General features: G+C 36.9%; 1 protein-coding gene across 2 annotated transcripts in view; it reads right to left on the bottom strand.

The window, feature by feature from the left end:
* SH3D19 (SH3 domain containing 19) overlaps positions 1-16,628 on the bottom strand; it is a 170,512-nt gene that overhangs the window by 86,029 nt on the left and 67,855 nt on the right. For both annotated transcript variants that reach the window (XM_036887689.2, XM_036887688.2), the window contains exon 2: positions 5,667-5,706. In XM_036887689.2, the coding sequence (XP_036743584.2) occupies positions 5,667-5,706 (40 nt within the window). The remainder of the gene's footprint in view (positions 1-5,666; positions 5,707-16,628) is intronic.

A 16,628-nucleotide genomic window follows, 5' to 3' on the forward strand; every position in this document is an offset into this window, starting at 1 on the left:
GTCAGGTTCTTTCAATTTGCAAGGGAAAAATACTGGCATCTCCCTGTCTTTGAACTACATTCGGCATCTATTCAATAAACATTTATTTATTAGTCGCTTACTGTGGACCAGACACTGTACTAACTGGTAGGGTTACCTAGACTAGTAGCACAGTTCTTGAGAACCTGATAGTATAAAGTAGAGGCTAAAGAATAAAATACTTTCTGAATATCCTCACGAGTACCACAAGAATTGCCTGAAGTAGAAATACAAAAACTTAGATCCTGACTTTAGAGGAAGGCTCTTGGAGATGGGAATGTTAAGTCCAAAACAATAGGCAGTGCATGATCCATAAAGGTGGAGACTTTTTCTTGTTTCCTATTGCATCATGGGCCCAGATTAGGGCCTCTCAACAAATACTTATTAGCTACTGAATGAACAGAAGACTGGAGCCATCAGGAATAATGATACAGCTATGCACGGATCTTTTCTACTCTATTCCTAGCACTTGCTTTCCTTTGACAGTGCTCCGTCACAGAGTGGCGTCTCTGTCAGGAAATACTTCCTCACTTTGTACAGACATCCACCCTGTTCAGTGGATGCATCTTCTGCCCTCTGGGACTTGCCAGAACATGCAGAACAGTTCCCTCCACTGCTACTTTTTATTTTGAAATTTTCAAGTCTCTAGGACAGTTGAAGGAACAGTTCAATTAACACCCCTATATTTTTCATCTGTTCATCAATTACTAATTTTTCCATATTTGCTATTTTATTTTCCTCATGAATCATTTGAGTATGTTGAAAATGTAAGATTATGTCTCCCCTAACACTTTGCATATATCTCCTAAGAATAGACATTCTCCCACATTAACAGCATTAGTATTATACATGTAAAAAAGTAATATTAATAAAATATTATCTAAAGTAAAACTCATACTGAATTTTTTATTTTTCCAAGTTTTGAAATCGGGATTAAAAATTTCCAGATTAAAGAAAAAAAAAACTTCATAGTCTCTTTAAATCTGTAATCTTTTTCTATCCTTTTTGTATTTTTCATAAAATTATCTTTTTTTGCCAGGATACATAAGTGATATCGAATGCCTAAGTGATATCTGGGTGTACTGCTAACGCGCCCTGAGGCACATACTGTCTGGCTATCTCACTAGTGACGCCCAAGTTGACCACTTGATTAAGAGTGTGATCACCAAATCTCTTCACTGAAAAGGTGTACCTCCCCCTTTGAAATGAAAAACTTAAGGATCATTTTAAGGCAGTGTCAATATCTGTTCCTCCAACAAATTTTCCCCCAAGTTTTAGGAGCCACTGATGACTCCTTCCTGAATCAACTATTACATTGAGAACTGTAAAATGATTCTATGATTTTGTCTACGTGAATTTTTAAAAATCTAGTGTTGGAATCCATTATCATTTAAAAATAATCATTTTTTTGATACTCAAATTGTCCCAGATTTGGCGACTGGGAGCCTCTTGAAGCTATGGCACAGGAGGTTTTAACATGATCCCATTAGTTAAGCATTTCCTACCTTTCTGTCACAACAGGAAATCTAGTACTCTCCCCTCCAAGGATCCCTTTTTCCTCTTAGAAAGGAATAGCATTTATGAGGGACATTTTTGCCAGGCTTCCAGATGTTTGATGCCAGTTATTTCTGTCCCATACACCTCCCCAAACTTCTACAAAGGCTAAATCCACCCAATTCCTTACACAAGTATTCCTGTAATTTAACTTTGATTTCTACCCTACTCTTCTCTTTCGTATTCCCTGTCCCAGCTCAGCTGTTGTGTTCTATTCCAGTGGTTCCTGACCTGGCTACACACCAGAATCACTGGGGGACTTCTTTAATACACAAATTCCCAGGATCTACTCACTCCACAACTGTTGAATGAGAACTCTCTGGGATGGAGTATGGGACTCTGTTTTTGTTTTTTTAAGTTCCCCAAGTGATATCAGTATAGCCAGTCCACTGTACATTATAACTTTTCAAGGACTTCTGGGCCCAGAATTGGCTGCAATATCAAAAGTATGAGCTAGAGTTGTTACTTTTCTTATACTTGGTATTATAATTCTTTCAATGTAATTAAATCAATGCTGACATTTTGAGGGAGATGGAATTACACAATATTTTTGACTCACGATGAATTTATGAAGAAATCATCAAGACTTTTTCAAACATACCTGTTAAGTCTCATATCCTCCATTTCCTTTATGTTCCACTGGCCTTTCAGACCTAAGTGTAAGGATTTACACTGGATCCAATTAAAACTCATTGATTGGCTCAGTCAAACCTTCAGTATATCAAGGGTCTTACAGATCCTGATTTTATCATTACCCTTCCAACTTTACATCACCCATAGTTAAGCATGCTGTTAAAGTCCTCTCTCTTACACTGTCTTTTTTTCCCTATATTTTTTAAAGTATTAAAAAGTTCAGTCTTCCTTGATTGTGGTAGTGGTTACAAAACTGTATGTATTTGTCAAGATTCACAGAATCATACACCAAAAACAGTGAATTTTAATTTATGTGAACTATACCTATAAAAAAAATTAGCCTATATTCCAAATACTCAGCTATATTTTTCACCCAGATTCTCTCTCACTAACTTATTTTGAGTGACAGCTCTGTAAGATACACTGCTACCTAAGTTTTCATAGATTTTACATTTTTATTCATTAGAGGTCAATGCATTCTAGGGTTTGTTACCTTGAAAAAGCATCAGGGTTTGGTTTACCAGGCCAGTCAACCCAATGAATGCAGTATTACCATTTATCAGCTCCCACAATGCAAAATGCAAAGTGATAAAATGTGGAATAAGGTGAAAGTAATATTTGGAATATCACAATCCTTCACAGAATTGTGTTAATCAACTATAGGCCTTTAATTCTTGCCTATGAGTGGAAGTTAAGACAATTTTCCACCTACAAGTTTAACAAGGACTTGAAAAAACACTCTTCAGATACTGTACATAAAAAACCATAAAGAATCCACTCCAAAACGATTAGAATATCTGAATTAAGTAAAGTTGCAGGATACAATACTAATACACAGAAATCTGTTGCATTCCTATACACTAACCATGAGCTAGCAGAAAGAGAAATCAGGAAAACAATTCCATTCACAATTGCATCAAAAAGAATAAAATATCTAGGAATAAACCTAACCAAGGAAGTGAAAGACCTATACCCTGAAAACTATAAGACACTCTTAAGAGAAATTAAAGAGGTCATTAACAAATGGGAACTCATCCCATGCTCTTGGCTAGGAAGAATTAATATTGTCAAAATGGCCACCCTGCCTAAAGCAATCTACAGATTCAATGCAATCCCTATCAAAATACCAACAGCATTCTTCAATGAACTGGAAGAAATAGTTCTAAAATTCATATGGAACCACAAAAGACCCCGAATAGCCAAAGCAATCCTGAGAAGGAAGAATAAAGTTGGGGGGATCTCACTCCCCAACTTCAAGCTCTACTACAAAGCCACAGTAATCAAGACAATTTGGTACTGGCACAAGAACAGACCCACAGACCAGTGGAACAGAATAGAGACTCCAGATATTAACCCAAACATATACGGTCAATTAATATATGATAAAGGAGCCATGGCCATACAATGGGGAAATGACAGCCTCTTCAACAGCTGGTGTTGGCAAAACTGGACAGCTACATGTAAGAGAATGAAACTGGATCACTGTCTAACCCTATACACAAAAGTAAATTCGAAATGGACCAAACACCTGAATGTAAGTTATGAAACCATAAAACTCTTAGAAAAAAATATAGGCAAAAATCTCTTGGACATTCTTCATGAACATATCTCCCCGGGCAAGGGAAACAAAAGCAAAAATGAACAGGTGGGACTATATCAAGCTGAAAAGCTTCTGTACAGCAAAGGACACCATCAACAGAACAAAAAGGCATCTTACAGTATGGGAGAATATATTCACAACTGACATATCCGATAAGGGGTTGACATCTGAAATATATAAAGAGCTCACACACCTCAACAAACAAAAAGCAAATAATCCAATTAAAACATTGGCAGAGGAGTTGAACAGACACTTCTCCAAAGAAGTTCAGATGGCCAACAGACACATGAAAAGATGCCCCACATTGCTAGTCATCAGAGAAATGCAAATTAAAACCACAATGAGATATCACCTCACACCAGTAAGGATCACCACCATCCAAAAGACAAACAACAAATGTTGGTGAGGTTGTGGAGAAAGGGGAACCCTCCTACACTGCTGGTGAGAATGTAAATTAGTACAACCATTGTGGAAAGCAGTATGGATGTTCCTAAAAAAACTCAAATTAGAAATATCATTTGATCCAGGAATTCCACTCCTAGGAATTTACCCTAAGAATGCAGCAGCCCAGTTTGAAAAAGACATATGCAGCCCTATGTTTATCGCAGCACTGTTTATAATAGCCAAGAAATGGAAGCAACCTAAGTGTCCATCAGTGGATGAATGGATAAAGAAGATGTGGTACATATACACAATGGAATATTACTCAGCCATAAGAAGAAAACAACTCCTACCATTTGCAACAACATGGGTGGGGCTAGTGGGTATTATGCTCAGTGAAATAAGCCAGGCGGAGAAAGACAAGTATTAAATGATTTCACTCATCTGTGGAGTATAAGAACAAAGCAAAAACTGAAGGAACAAAACAGCAGCAGACTCACAGAACCCGAGAATGGACTAACAGTTACCAAAGGGAAAGGGACTGGAGAGGGTGGGTAGGAAGGGAGGGAGAAGAGGAAAAAGGGGCATTACGATTAGCACACATAACATGAGTGGGGCACGGGGAAGGCAGCATAGCACAGAGAAGACAAGTAGTGACTCTATAGCATCTTACTACACTGATGGACAGTGACTGTAATGGGGTATGTGGTGGGGACTTGATAATGGGGGGAGTCTAGTAAACATAATGTTGCTCATGTAACTGTAGATTAATGATACCAAAAATATATATATATACATATAAAAAAATACTCTTCAGTGCTGGTGAAGGTCTCAGACAGTAGGGGTGAGAGGCTTCAGTGATAGAACCTGTTGGCCATTCCAAACTATCTAACAAGAACTTAAAGAATTCAAATGGGATATATATATATATATCCCATTTGAATTCTTTAATTCAATATATATATATAATATATAATATATATATATTATATATATATCGATAAAAAAATCTAGAAAGAATTACACTAAGTTTTTAGTAGTAGCCAGCATTCTCTAGTTGGAAGACCGGCTGTTTTATTTTTTAATGCTTTGTATTTTACAAAATGTTTCTAAAATTTATATGATGAATCCATCCATGCTAGTTTTATAATTAGGAAAAAAGCAAACACATTCATAAAAATGCCAGTTAAGAAAGGGCAGGAAAATAAACCACAAAAGGAAGTAAATAAGATAAATTTTTATAAAGATTTACCTGTCACTGATAGGAATTCTCAAAATAAATATGTCTTCCAGGTAGCTGATAATTTTATAAAGAATTTCTGTTCAGAGGAATGAACAATATTTCGCTTGTGAAGCTTCTTTGAATACCACATAAGATTCAATATACAGTAACTCTAAAAGGGATACCTGCATTGCCCCCAAATAATATTTCCCAAACAAGAAGCTTTATACAGAATTATTAAATACTATGAATTCATACCTTGAAGAACGCTGCTCTGGTTTATTTCGTTCGTTGCGATCTGTAAAGAAAGAAGTTACATGTCAAGATGCTCTTTAGAAGCCCTGGAAGAGAAGTTCTTAACTGCAAGCTGTTGTTAAGAATAAATACCATTAGAATTCACAAAGAATTGTTCCAAAGTTGCTGTGTCTTCCCCTGTATACAGCTCTTCATCAGAGTTGAGAGGATTTTTCTGAGAGAGGAGGTAGAAAGGATACAAAGGACAGGCATATAAAGTTTTTACAGTTTGTTAAAATCATCTACTTGGAAAGCACATCTACACATATTATTTTATTTTTAAGATCTTTGCTGTTTTAAGAACTTTGCTAAAACCAAAACAAATTTGGCTAAGGAAAGAAAGGAAACTGAAAAGCCACAAATTACTCAGCTCAAAAAAATCATTCCATGAATCATGGTTGGCAAAAGCTTCTAACAGGAAGGGGCGGGGGGGGCTGGGATGAGCAGTCAGCTATAGCAACATCTGCAAATACACTAAGACAAGTACAGCCTCATCCTTAACTGTATCACCCAGAACTTTCCAGAAGTTGGATTTTATTGTTTCACAAATAATTAGGTCTAATGAGCTATAATGTTCTCAACCAGGGGTGATTTCACTCCTCCTCTTCCAGGGGACATGTGACAATCAATATCTGGAGCCATTTTTGGTTATCACAACTGGGGTTGTAAGAAACTACTGGCATCTAGTACAGAGACCAGAGATGTGGCTAAACATCCTACAATTCATGCTGCAACACAGAATTATCTGACCCCAAATGTCAGCAATGTTGCTGTACGGTAAGGGACTAGAGCACGGCTGCTTGAGGTCTTAAAAGTGCCTGTTTGGACTGCTGTAAAATGCTGTTAATCAACCTGAATTATTACATACAAGAGAAAGCACCATAAAATCCACAGGTTGTCTTTTTTTTTAATTCCAAGTAATGATTTTTCTCAATAAATGCTTAAAAATATATAAAGAAATGTGGAAAAAAAGATCTCAGTGTTATAGAAACACTAACAACAGAAAGCAATGGGTAAGCCACAATAAAATTCTATGCAATGACTTAACAAAATCCTTTGCAATGTAATTAAAATACAGTTTTCTAAAATATTTTTGGAATTAATACCAACATGATAGAACTTAATAGCAGAACAAGATTAGGCAGGAGTTCTTTTTCTTCCTTAATTGTATTGCTGGTGGAACAGCATAAAGATAAGGAAAACATACCCTAAAACTTCCAGAGAGTATTATGGAAGAAAAGAATCAGAGTTTCAGAGTTAAATGTACATATCAATTCTGAATGGGCTCATAATAAAAAAGAAAAAAATTTTTAAACCAGAGTTAATATATAGGAAGACACTGTTCTTTGAAAGACTAAATAAGTAGGAAGATTTACAATACAACATGTTTGTTTAGATATAATGCTTTTCAAAATATACAATGTTAATATGTTTCTGGTTCCAATTTCTCTACACAGTAACTAACGTTGCTCCCCCTTTTAAAACTTTTGTTTTAACTTGGTTTTACCCCACCCTTAAATAAAAATACCATGGTTTTTCACTTGTTGAGTACTAAAAATTTAAACTCATAGCAATACAGCATATATTTTAATCATTTGTTTTCAATCATTCCTCTTCAGCGTTTAGACTGCTAGTTTCATCAACCAATGTAAAACATAATGTCTCAAAGTAAAGCTAGAAACCGGATGCAGATCAGCTATCCTCATATAACAAAGCAACAAGTCTTACCTGTGGCTAAAGATGAGCTAAAAGTCTGCCCGTAATAGCATTTGATGTGGCTGTGATCCTAGTTTTGTACAGTTTATTTAGGCCTGTGATAGCAAATTCCCCCACAAATCCTCTTAGTGGTACAACACACAAGAGGAGAGAAAGAAACAGAGTTCCATGCATGTAAACAAGGCTCAGCATCTGAGGGCTTCCCTCCAGGGCCTGTTCTGATTGGCAGATGTGCTATGACCAGTCTGCACAGCTGGAATGTGGCCACTCAGGAAGTGAATGGCTCATAGCTCGCCTTCATTCTTGGTTGAAACAGGAAATCCACAGTCACTTTTATACTTTCAACTAGAAGAAAATACAAATGCTTCCCCTAAGTACTTCTCTACTGAACTAGTAATTAAAATTTAAGAAAATAATTTGATAATCTGTTAAACATTTAATCTGTTAATCTTTTAAACATTTCCTCCCAAATTCACTTTGTTTTACATTCCTATGTAAATACGCATACACAATGTTTATGTTACTCCTAAAACCCATAAAATCTGATAATTTAAGGGTAAGAATAAATTACCCATTACTCACAATATGCCCCATCCCCTACCTCTTGATAATGGAAAACAAAACTCATGTTCTTGGCTTGATTTTTTTTCTCAAAGTATATAAATATTTGGATTTCACATTTTGTCATAAGCCAACTTTTAGTTTGAATACATATAAACGTAGTGTGCATATTTGTGTATCTGTGTCTACACATATTTTTATATACTTAAGTGAAGTAATTTTCATAACAACCAAGACTATTGTATAATTGTCAAGAAAAACATTAGTGGTAATGCTGAATTTCTGGCAAAATAATAAGTGGCTATTATTTTGGTCCAAAAGCCAAGACTGAACAAAACAAAGCACTGAAGGCAGATCGGGATCTGGATCTTACAATAATAAAACATTTGGATATAATCTCCTTAAGAAAAATGAGAACAGATCTATAGCAAACCTGGAAATTTCATGTTGACATACACAGTGCTTTAAGCATATGGATTTTATTTATTTCAAATCACATCCTCTTCGGCAGACCCCCACCCGTTCCCACTGTTTTTCAGAGCTTCTGAGTTTTAAATAATTAGGAGAGAATATACTTGCAAAGGCTTCCTGAACTTTTACATACTTAGAAATCATACAAATAACTTACTAGTCCAAAGTCTCACCACTTCTATGGAAAAAACAAAAGTTATTAAGAATGACCTAACTCTAAAAAATTACTTGCCAAATGCTGCACATTTGCCGTGGATAATGCACTAACTCCAGGGGCCCACCAGGCAGAGCATGATTTTGGTCACTAAGAGATCAGCGGTACACTCTCAATATGAAGGTCAACATGGAGGGATGTCTATGTGAAAGTCTACTGGTTTTCTAGGTGTATGTCTGTCTCTGTCTCTGACTCTCTCTCTCTCTCTCTCTCTCTCACACACACACAGAACACGCTGTATTCCCTGTGTCCTTACTCATCCCTATCTCCTGGTTAATAAAGCTAATTGAAGAGATGGAAAAATACCTTGCAAGCGGAACAAAGGCAGAAAATAAGGCAGAACTGGTGCAAAGAGAGTTGATGGCTAGGCTGGCTGTGTATAATGTTGTGGGTAGACATAAAGAAGGCAACAGGGGAACCCAAGGCACATCAAGGGGACTGAGAATCAGGAGTGGTCGGAAGCCAACACAGGCTGGTGACTGTGTGAGGACTCCAGATTACCCAAATTTCCCTGCCGTGATGACTTCCACTTCTAAGTAATCTGGACATACACGTTTTCAATGTTTACGTATTTAAATGTTATACCACTTATATAAAAATGGGCCCCTGTTCTGACGGACAGTTTTTTTGAAATGGCTAGTGGATTCCACTGATGTATAACCATTCAGGGTGATTCTGAATCTACTAAAACACCAAATACTTTGAAATGAAGATGACAAAAATGCAAATGTAGTCTTCTTTGATTAAAACTAAGAAGAATGAACAACTCAGAACTCAATGAGAAACTATTCTAAGATATTCAGGCTTTGAGGATTTGGCTTTGATTACTTACTGGAGAGAAAAATGAAACCCCAGTGGGTAGTAAGGACTTACACTACTGAAGTGAGCAGTGAAAAGTCTTTGAAATTAGTGGAAAGGCTCAGTCTATGCAAATGAATGCACAGAGACACACTCACAACAGAGTAGTAAGTGATATAAAGGAATCTGTCTTGTACCTCATATTGGAGTACTAAAATCTCTCTTGAGAATCAGTATTATCTATGAAGGGAGTAGATGGGTATACTCCCAAGTATTACTGTTCAGTTTGGGAATATATATATATATGCTATTAAAAAAAAAAAACATCAACCCTACATAAATGCTTTGTGCTATTCAGTATTAGTAAAGGCTCCATACACTCTGAAAAAGAATTATTTGTAGGAACAATATCATTAGTTCTTATGATAAGTAGCATAAATAAAACAATGAATCCATCCATTAGAAGACAGACAATACTTAGGGTTTATGAATCTTACTTTGTTGACTCTAAAAGATAGCAGAACTGGTTCCACTAAAATAGAAGGTGGATGTAATTTTACAGATCAAAGTTAGAGGCTTTTCTGAAGTCTTTAAAAGGTTCTTACATTTAGGCAGAGAAAACTGTGAATATATGTCTACTTGAAAAGAAGCCAGTGTTCATTCTACAAAATTACTGACCCCAACTAATAGTAATTCACCTCCTTTTTCTAATTTCATTTCACCACCTTGTTCAGGTGTGTTCCCAAACTGATTTTCAGACTTTTGAGATTCCCACAACAAGCATATTGTTCTCTTAAATGGTTTTCAATAAATATACGTTTGCTGTTGTTGAACTTAAGTAAGAAAGTTACTACTCTCTTGGTCTAAAACACCAGGAAGCTGAAGACAATCTCTATGAGTTATCACTGCAGGAGAGAAATGAGGCATATTATAGAGGGGTTTATATGACTGCTGCCCATGCTTTGTGGGTACATGGAAAAGTCTGACACCTTTTATTAATTCTAATTAAAAACTGCCCAAACATATTAAAATGCAGCACCCTAATCACACCAGGTAGGAGAAATTAGAGATGGAAGGGAAATTTTTTCAATATGGGAGTTACGTTTCAACAAAGAAGCAGATTATCTCTGGAATGTTCTCTTCTTCCCATGCCCACTGTCTTCACTGCATTTTGTGTTCTGATCAGCACTGGCCTGGTTCTGGTCTCTTCCCCTCTCATCAGCCACACTGTTAACCAGATAAATTAAAGTCTTAGAAAAATCACAAATGAATGAGAGGATTCCATGAGATAATGATACTGTGTCACAAGCACTCAATAAATGCCAGCTGCCATCATGTTGTTAAAAGAACAGCTATTACCTAGTCGTAAGCAATTGGTACTGCACTGTACTGGTTGCACAAGTTAGCAAACTTCTCTAAATCGGTTTTCTCATCTCCAAAATGGGGGGAAAAGACTATCTTTACAGAGTTTTTGTAAGGACCAATGAATTAAAGGGTATAAAGACCTTAGCTCAGCACCTGGACCATAAATTCTACAACTATAATTCTATTACTAATAGTCTTATCTTTAATGCCTGGCTCAAGAACCACCTTCTTCATGAAACTGCCCCGGACTCCTCTTTCTCCTCAGCATCCTTGTATTAATTTCCTATTGCTGCTTTAACAAATACCAACAAACTTGGTGGCTTACAACAACAAAAACTTATTATTTTACAGTTCTAGAGGCCAAAAGTTAAAATAGGTCTCACAAGGCTAAAATCAAGGTGTTTGCGGGGCTACTTTCTTCCTCAAGGCTCTAGGGGAGAATCTATTTCCTTGCCTTTTATGACCCCTTAAGGGCACCTTCATTTCTTGGCTTGCAGGCCCTTCTTCCAATAATGTAGCACCTCTGAATCTCTCTGACTCTGACCTCCCCTTCTGCCTTCCAACTTCCACTTTCAAGAAACTTACGATTACACTGGGCCAGCCAGGACAATGCAAAACCATCTGTTTATGTCAAGGTCAGTTGATTAGCAACTTTACTTCCTCTTTGCCATGCAGTATAACATCTTCAAAGGCTCCAAGGATTAGAACATGGACATCTTTGAGGCACAGCATTACTCTGCCCAGTTTACATCCTATCTGAACTCTCACACTACCTATACCACTCCCTTGATACTTAGCACATCATGGTTATTACTTAAGTTTTTTAGGCATGTGTCTGCCTCCTTCTGATGAAGTCAAGACTCTTAGACTCTGCTTCACAGTCAGTCAACTGAAAATTGTTGATAATGGTAATATCCAATGCCCTCCCATCATTCCCTTTTCTGCCCTGTGCTCTTTAGGCTGTAGTTGGTTCACTGACATATCTGATATTGCTGAAAAATGTGTCTTCCTAAGAATTACCACACATTTTTTGCTTTTTATAAACACAGTAGTAATTTCAGAATCACCTTTGCCCTGAAACAATCCACATTTGGTCTATACTTCTGTCTTAAAATAGTTCTCACCAAACCAAATCACACATAGAAAAATAAACTACAACACATTTGAAGTGGAAGAAGAATCAGCTATTTGGTGAAAGGCTGTGACTTCTTTTTAACGATTCTTCTTTAAAATGGTTCAACTGAATCATTTTGATTGTTGAGTTCAATTCACTACGAACCAGGCTTTTTATGATATGGGTTTTTTTACGTTACTAGCTTCAGAGATGAAAAATCAGAGCCACCATCTACACTGCCCCTTTTCACCCCAAAGTGAATGTGGTAAAGACTTTAGGAAGACGGACATTTCATCTGTGCCACCCAGGTCCTAGGAGGCAAGATAATGAGGGGAGCAAAATGGAAGCAGACTTAGGGACAGGCTGTCATCAACCCTCCTTGATGTTTCCACCTCAAGCTCTCTAATGATTCTCTTAATAATTACTCTGTATACCTCTTTTTGTTACAACATTCCACTTTCTTCAGCAAGGGAAAGTCATAATTTTTAACATCATAAAAATCTCTATTCCCCCAACTGCCAAACTAAAAATATTAGACCCATATTCAAGATATCAGGTCACTCCCAAAAGTTTTTCTAAGGAGTCATAAATTTTACCTCAAGTAAGATCTGCTATGAGAAAGGTAACCTGAGAAAGTGACGCCATCAGGGTTTGCTTTCAGTGTTTCCAAAGTTGTCATAACCTCTTAGTCACAAAGCACATTAGTATCCAAAGAGGCTCTGAGAAACCTTGCAATTAAAAATGTTTGTTGAACTGTTTAACACAGCCATTTCCCAAACTAATATGAGAATGAAATATTTCTTTTTTTTTTTTTTTTAATTGAAGGGTAGTTGACAACAGTATTACATTACATTAGTTTCAGGTGTACAACACAGTGATTCAACATTTATATACATGATAATTCTAGGTACCAGCTATCACCATACCAAGTTGTTACAATATTTTGACTATATTCCTTATGCTATACATTACATCCCGGTTACTTATTTATTTTACAATTGGAAGTGTGTTTATATATATATATATATATATTTTGTGAGGGCATCTCTCATATTTATTGATCAAATAGTTGTTAACCACAATAAACCTCTGTATAGGGGGGTCAATACTCAATGCACAATCATTAATCCACCCCAAGCCCAATTCTCGTCAGTCTCCAATCTTCTTATGCATAACGAACAAATTCTTACATGGAGTACAAATTCTTACATAGTGAACAAGTTACATGGTGAACAGTGCAAGGGCAGTCATCACAGAAGCTTTCGGTTTTGTTCACGCACCATGAACTATACACAGTCAGTTCAAATATGAATATTCATTTGATTTTCAAACCTGATCCATATGTGGATACCACATTTCTCTATCATTATTATTTTTAATAAAATGCTGAAGTAGTAGGTAGATACGAGACAAAGGTAGAAAACAGAGTTTAGTGTTGTAAGAGAGCAAATGCAGATGATCAGGTGTGTGCCTGTAGACTATGTGTTAATCCGAGCTAGACGAGGGCAATAAACATCCATGTATGCAGAAGATTTCTCTCAGAACATGAGGGGGGAGGTTCTAAGCCTCACCTCTGCTGATCCCCATTTTCTCACCAGCTGGCCCCCTGCGACTGTGCCTGTCCTAGGTTGAGGGAATGAAACATTTCTTACAAAATCAGATTTGATATCTGGTACCTTGGTACTTACAATGTTATCTCATTATCACCCTCTAACTCCCACAGGAAACCACAGTGCCTTACTCACAGCTTGGGGTTTGTCATCTCCACGTCCAGCACCATGCCTGACACGTAGGTGGTACTTCCCTAATGAACTGAACTCCACCTGGTGTAGGGCCAGGCACAGGATCCAAACTACAAACGGGGAGGAAAGGAATGACAAATGAATCTCCCTTTCAATCCAACTAAGTCAAACCTGATCTTTTAAGATTACATTAAATCTGTCCTTCTTTATTCCTACCACTTAGTTATCTTTGATTCTGCATTGTTTAGGTTAATTGGTGCATCTTAGAATTACAGCTTCCACAAAGAAGGTGAGCACAATGAGTGCCTTTAAGTACCTACTATAGGGTCATAACCATGATGGGAAATCAATATTTCAGTATGACAACCTAGATAGAGGTTAAGAGCATGAACTCTTAGGTCAGACAAGGCTGCTTTTGAGTTCTTACTTCACTATTTACTACCTGAAAGACCTTAGCAAGGTATTAAACCTTGGTAAGGCTCCACACCCACATCTGTAGAAGGGAGATGATAGTAATAACTATCTCATCAAGTTGAATGAAGATTAAATGAAGATATGCATAGAAAGGATAGTATGGATGCTGACTATGACAAATGCTCAATAAATGTTTATTAGTATGATAATATCAGGGATACAGAATCTTCATGGAGTTTATAATACTGTGCGTAGAATTATCTAAAAGGTTAGTCATTTTTGTCCAATATGGGTTTCTTTGTTCTGCAGGATTTTTTTCTTGCTTATTAGTGGCTAAAAGGGCAGGAATATACTAATAAATAATTTTTAAACCTTCCCTTATCCAGTGTTTCCAGCCTCTTTTCATTCCCTGCCTCATGAACCAAGGGCTACTATGAAAAATTAATAAATCTGATTTTTCACTTTCCCACTGCAGCCTCTGACAGAAGTGATAAATAAGCCCTGAAAGTAAGCAGCAGAAGGGTAGACGAGAACTAAAGAGCAGACAGAGGCAGTTCCTTCGGAATGAAAATCTGCCAACCAAGGACTGCTATCCCTCTCCTCCCTGAAGTCTTTCCCCTTCCCTAGTTTGCCTTGCAAGTATCAAGTCTTGACAGACATTTTCTGAGACACAAGGACTCTAAAATGAATTTCCTGAGTAGGACGAATGAGTGATATAAATAAAGAAACTAAATAAATTAAATATAAATATTTTACCGATTTCTGAAATCTGCCTCCATATTTTAGGATAGCATGGATTTCTTTTCCAAGAATCCAGAAAACAAAGATTAAAATTGTTATTTCAGATGTCAAAGGATAGAGAACATCTCTAAACACAGGTTGCTTTTTCAGCTGTTAGGGTAAAAATAAAGATGATTTTTTTCTTTAAAGGCAAAAGGCCCATTCCTACTGTCTCCTCTTCCTTTAGTTCTAATTTGCAGATGTTGTATAAAACTTTACCTTTGTACAGCTGACTCTATAAATTGAGCAAATACAGGAAACCACTGTAACCAAGAGACTCCTTCATCTGCAGTTAAGCAGGAAACAAAGGAAGATTATTCCAAATCCCAGACACTGAGCTGTGCTGTGAAACCTTTCCTACATAGAAGAGGATTTTTCGGATCCTTCAAGCAGATTTTTATTCACAGTGGGGCAGTCTCAGTCTTTAATCTGGAATTATGAAAAATTTTTTCTTTTAATCAAGAAAAGGTAAAGCCACATCCAAACCTTACACAATCCCTTACCTAGGGATAGAGAATGTATTCTCTGCACAACAACACATTGTTTCGTGCAAATGCAAGGTTACTTGTCTCCTTCCTCTCCATTTTACTAACAAACTTCCATCCACATAACAACCTTCAAAAGGCTACTGGAACATACAGAAGAAGAATGCCAACTGCCTCATTCTAGTCTTCAACTGTGAAGAGTGCCTCTAAAGTAAGTGCTCAGGTCTGATTTTTTTCCAGTTCTAAAGACACACAGGATCTTTGAGTGAGAGACCTGAGAGGCATCTGCCATCTCTGCTTTGAAGCCTTACTTCATTTCCCTCAGAAATAAATAATGCTTCCCTCCCTCAAACAAACATATGCAGAGTGCCTAGCATCTGTCATAACTTAACATATCCAACTCACATTGTAATTCTCTTATGTCTCATGGCTTCCACCATTGTAAGTTCCTTCAAGACAGGATTTTCTATACCCTGTAACACCTGGCAGAGCACCTTATACAGTAGGCCAACATTAAATATCTATCATTGAATACTGATATGAACCCTCTCCAACACCCCTGGCAAATGGGAAATCAGCTGAGCTAGAAAGTCACTGTGCTGTTTGTGTTCCTTTGTGTGGGGGAGGGCATTGTTATTAATTCATAAGAGAAGAGAATGTGCATTATCATGCAAAGGTTTCAGATAACTTTGATTTGGAATGAAGGCATTTTGAAGTGCTACTTCAGTTACAAAACTAGTAAAAACATTATATTCATATAATGAAAAATACAGTTTGGTGGGGGGAGTGCAGTTATCACAAAGCACAGAAGCTACACGAGGGATTCACTTCTATGGCTTCCCAGGTCACAAGAAAACAGCTGAGATAAATTTGAGAATTGGCTATCAGCAGAACAGGGACAATGAAAGCTATTATTGGTCGGATGTTTACTATGTTAGACACATTTTTAATACATTCTCATTTAATCTTCACAGAAGTCCCAAGATGCAAGTCTTTTCCATTTTGTTGATTAGAAAGCCAAGTCTCAGAGAAGCTAGTTGAATTAAAAGGGAGTATGAATTTTCAAACCTGGAACCTAAGAATTCCAAGGTCCCCGCTCTTTCTACTACATAAGAAGGCTGGAGAGGTCCCATTCATTTGATGAACCACAAAGTAAATGTGCAGAAATGCTGTTCCCTACATGTCACACTTACATTTCAGGATCAGATGGTGTATAGTTTAGAGAGCGAATTCAGGGCCTCAAATTCTTTCCAACCACCTCTGAGG

This window comes from Manis pentadactyla, chromosome 1 (genome assembly GCF_030020395.1).
Source record: "Manis pentadactyla isolate mManPen7 chromosome 1, mManPen7.hap1, whole genome shotgun sequence".
NCBI lineage: Eukaryota > Metazoa > Chordata > Mammalia > Pholidota > Manidae > Manis > Manis pentadactyla.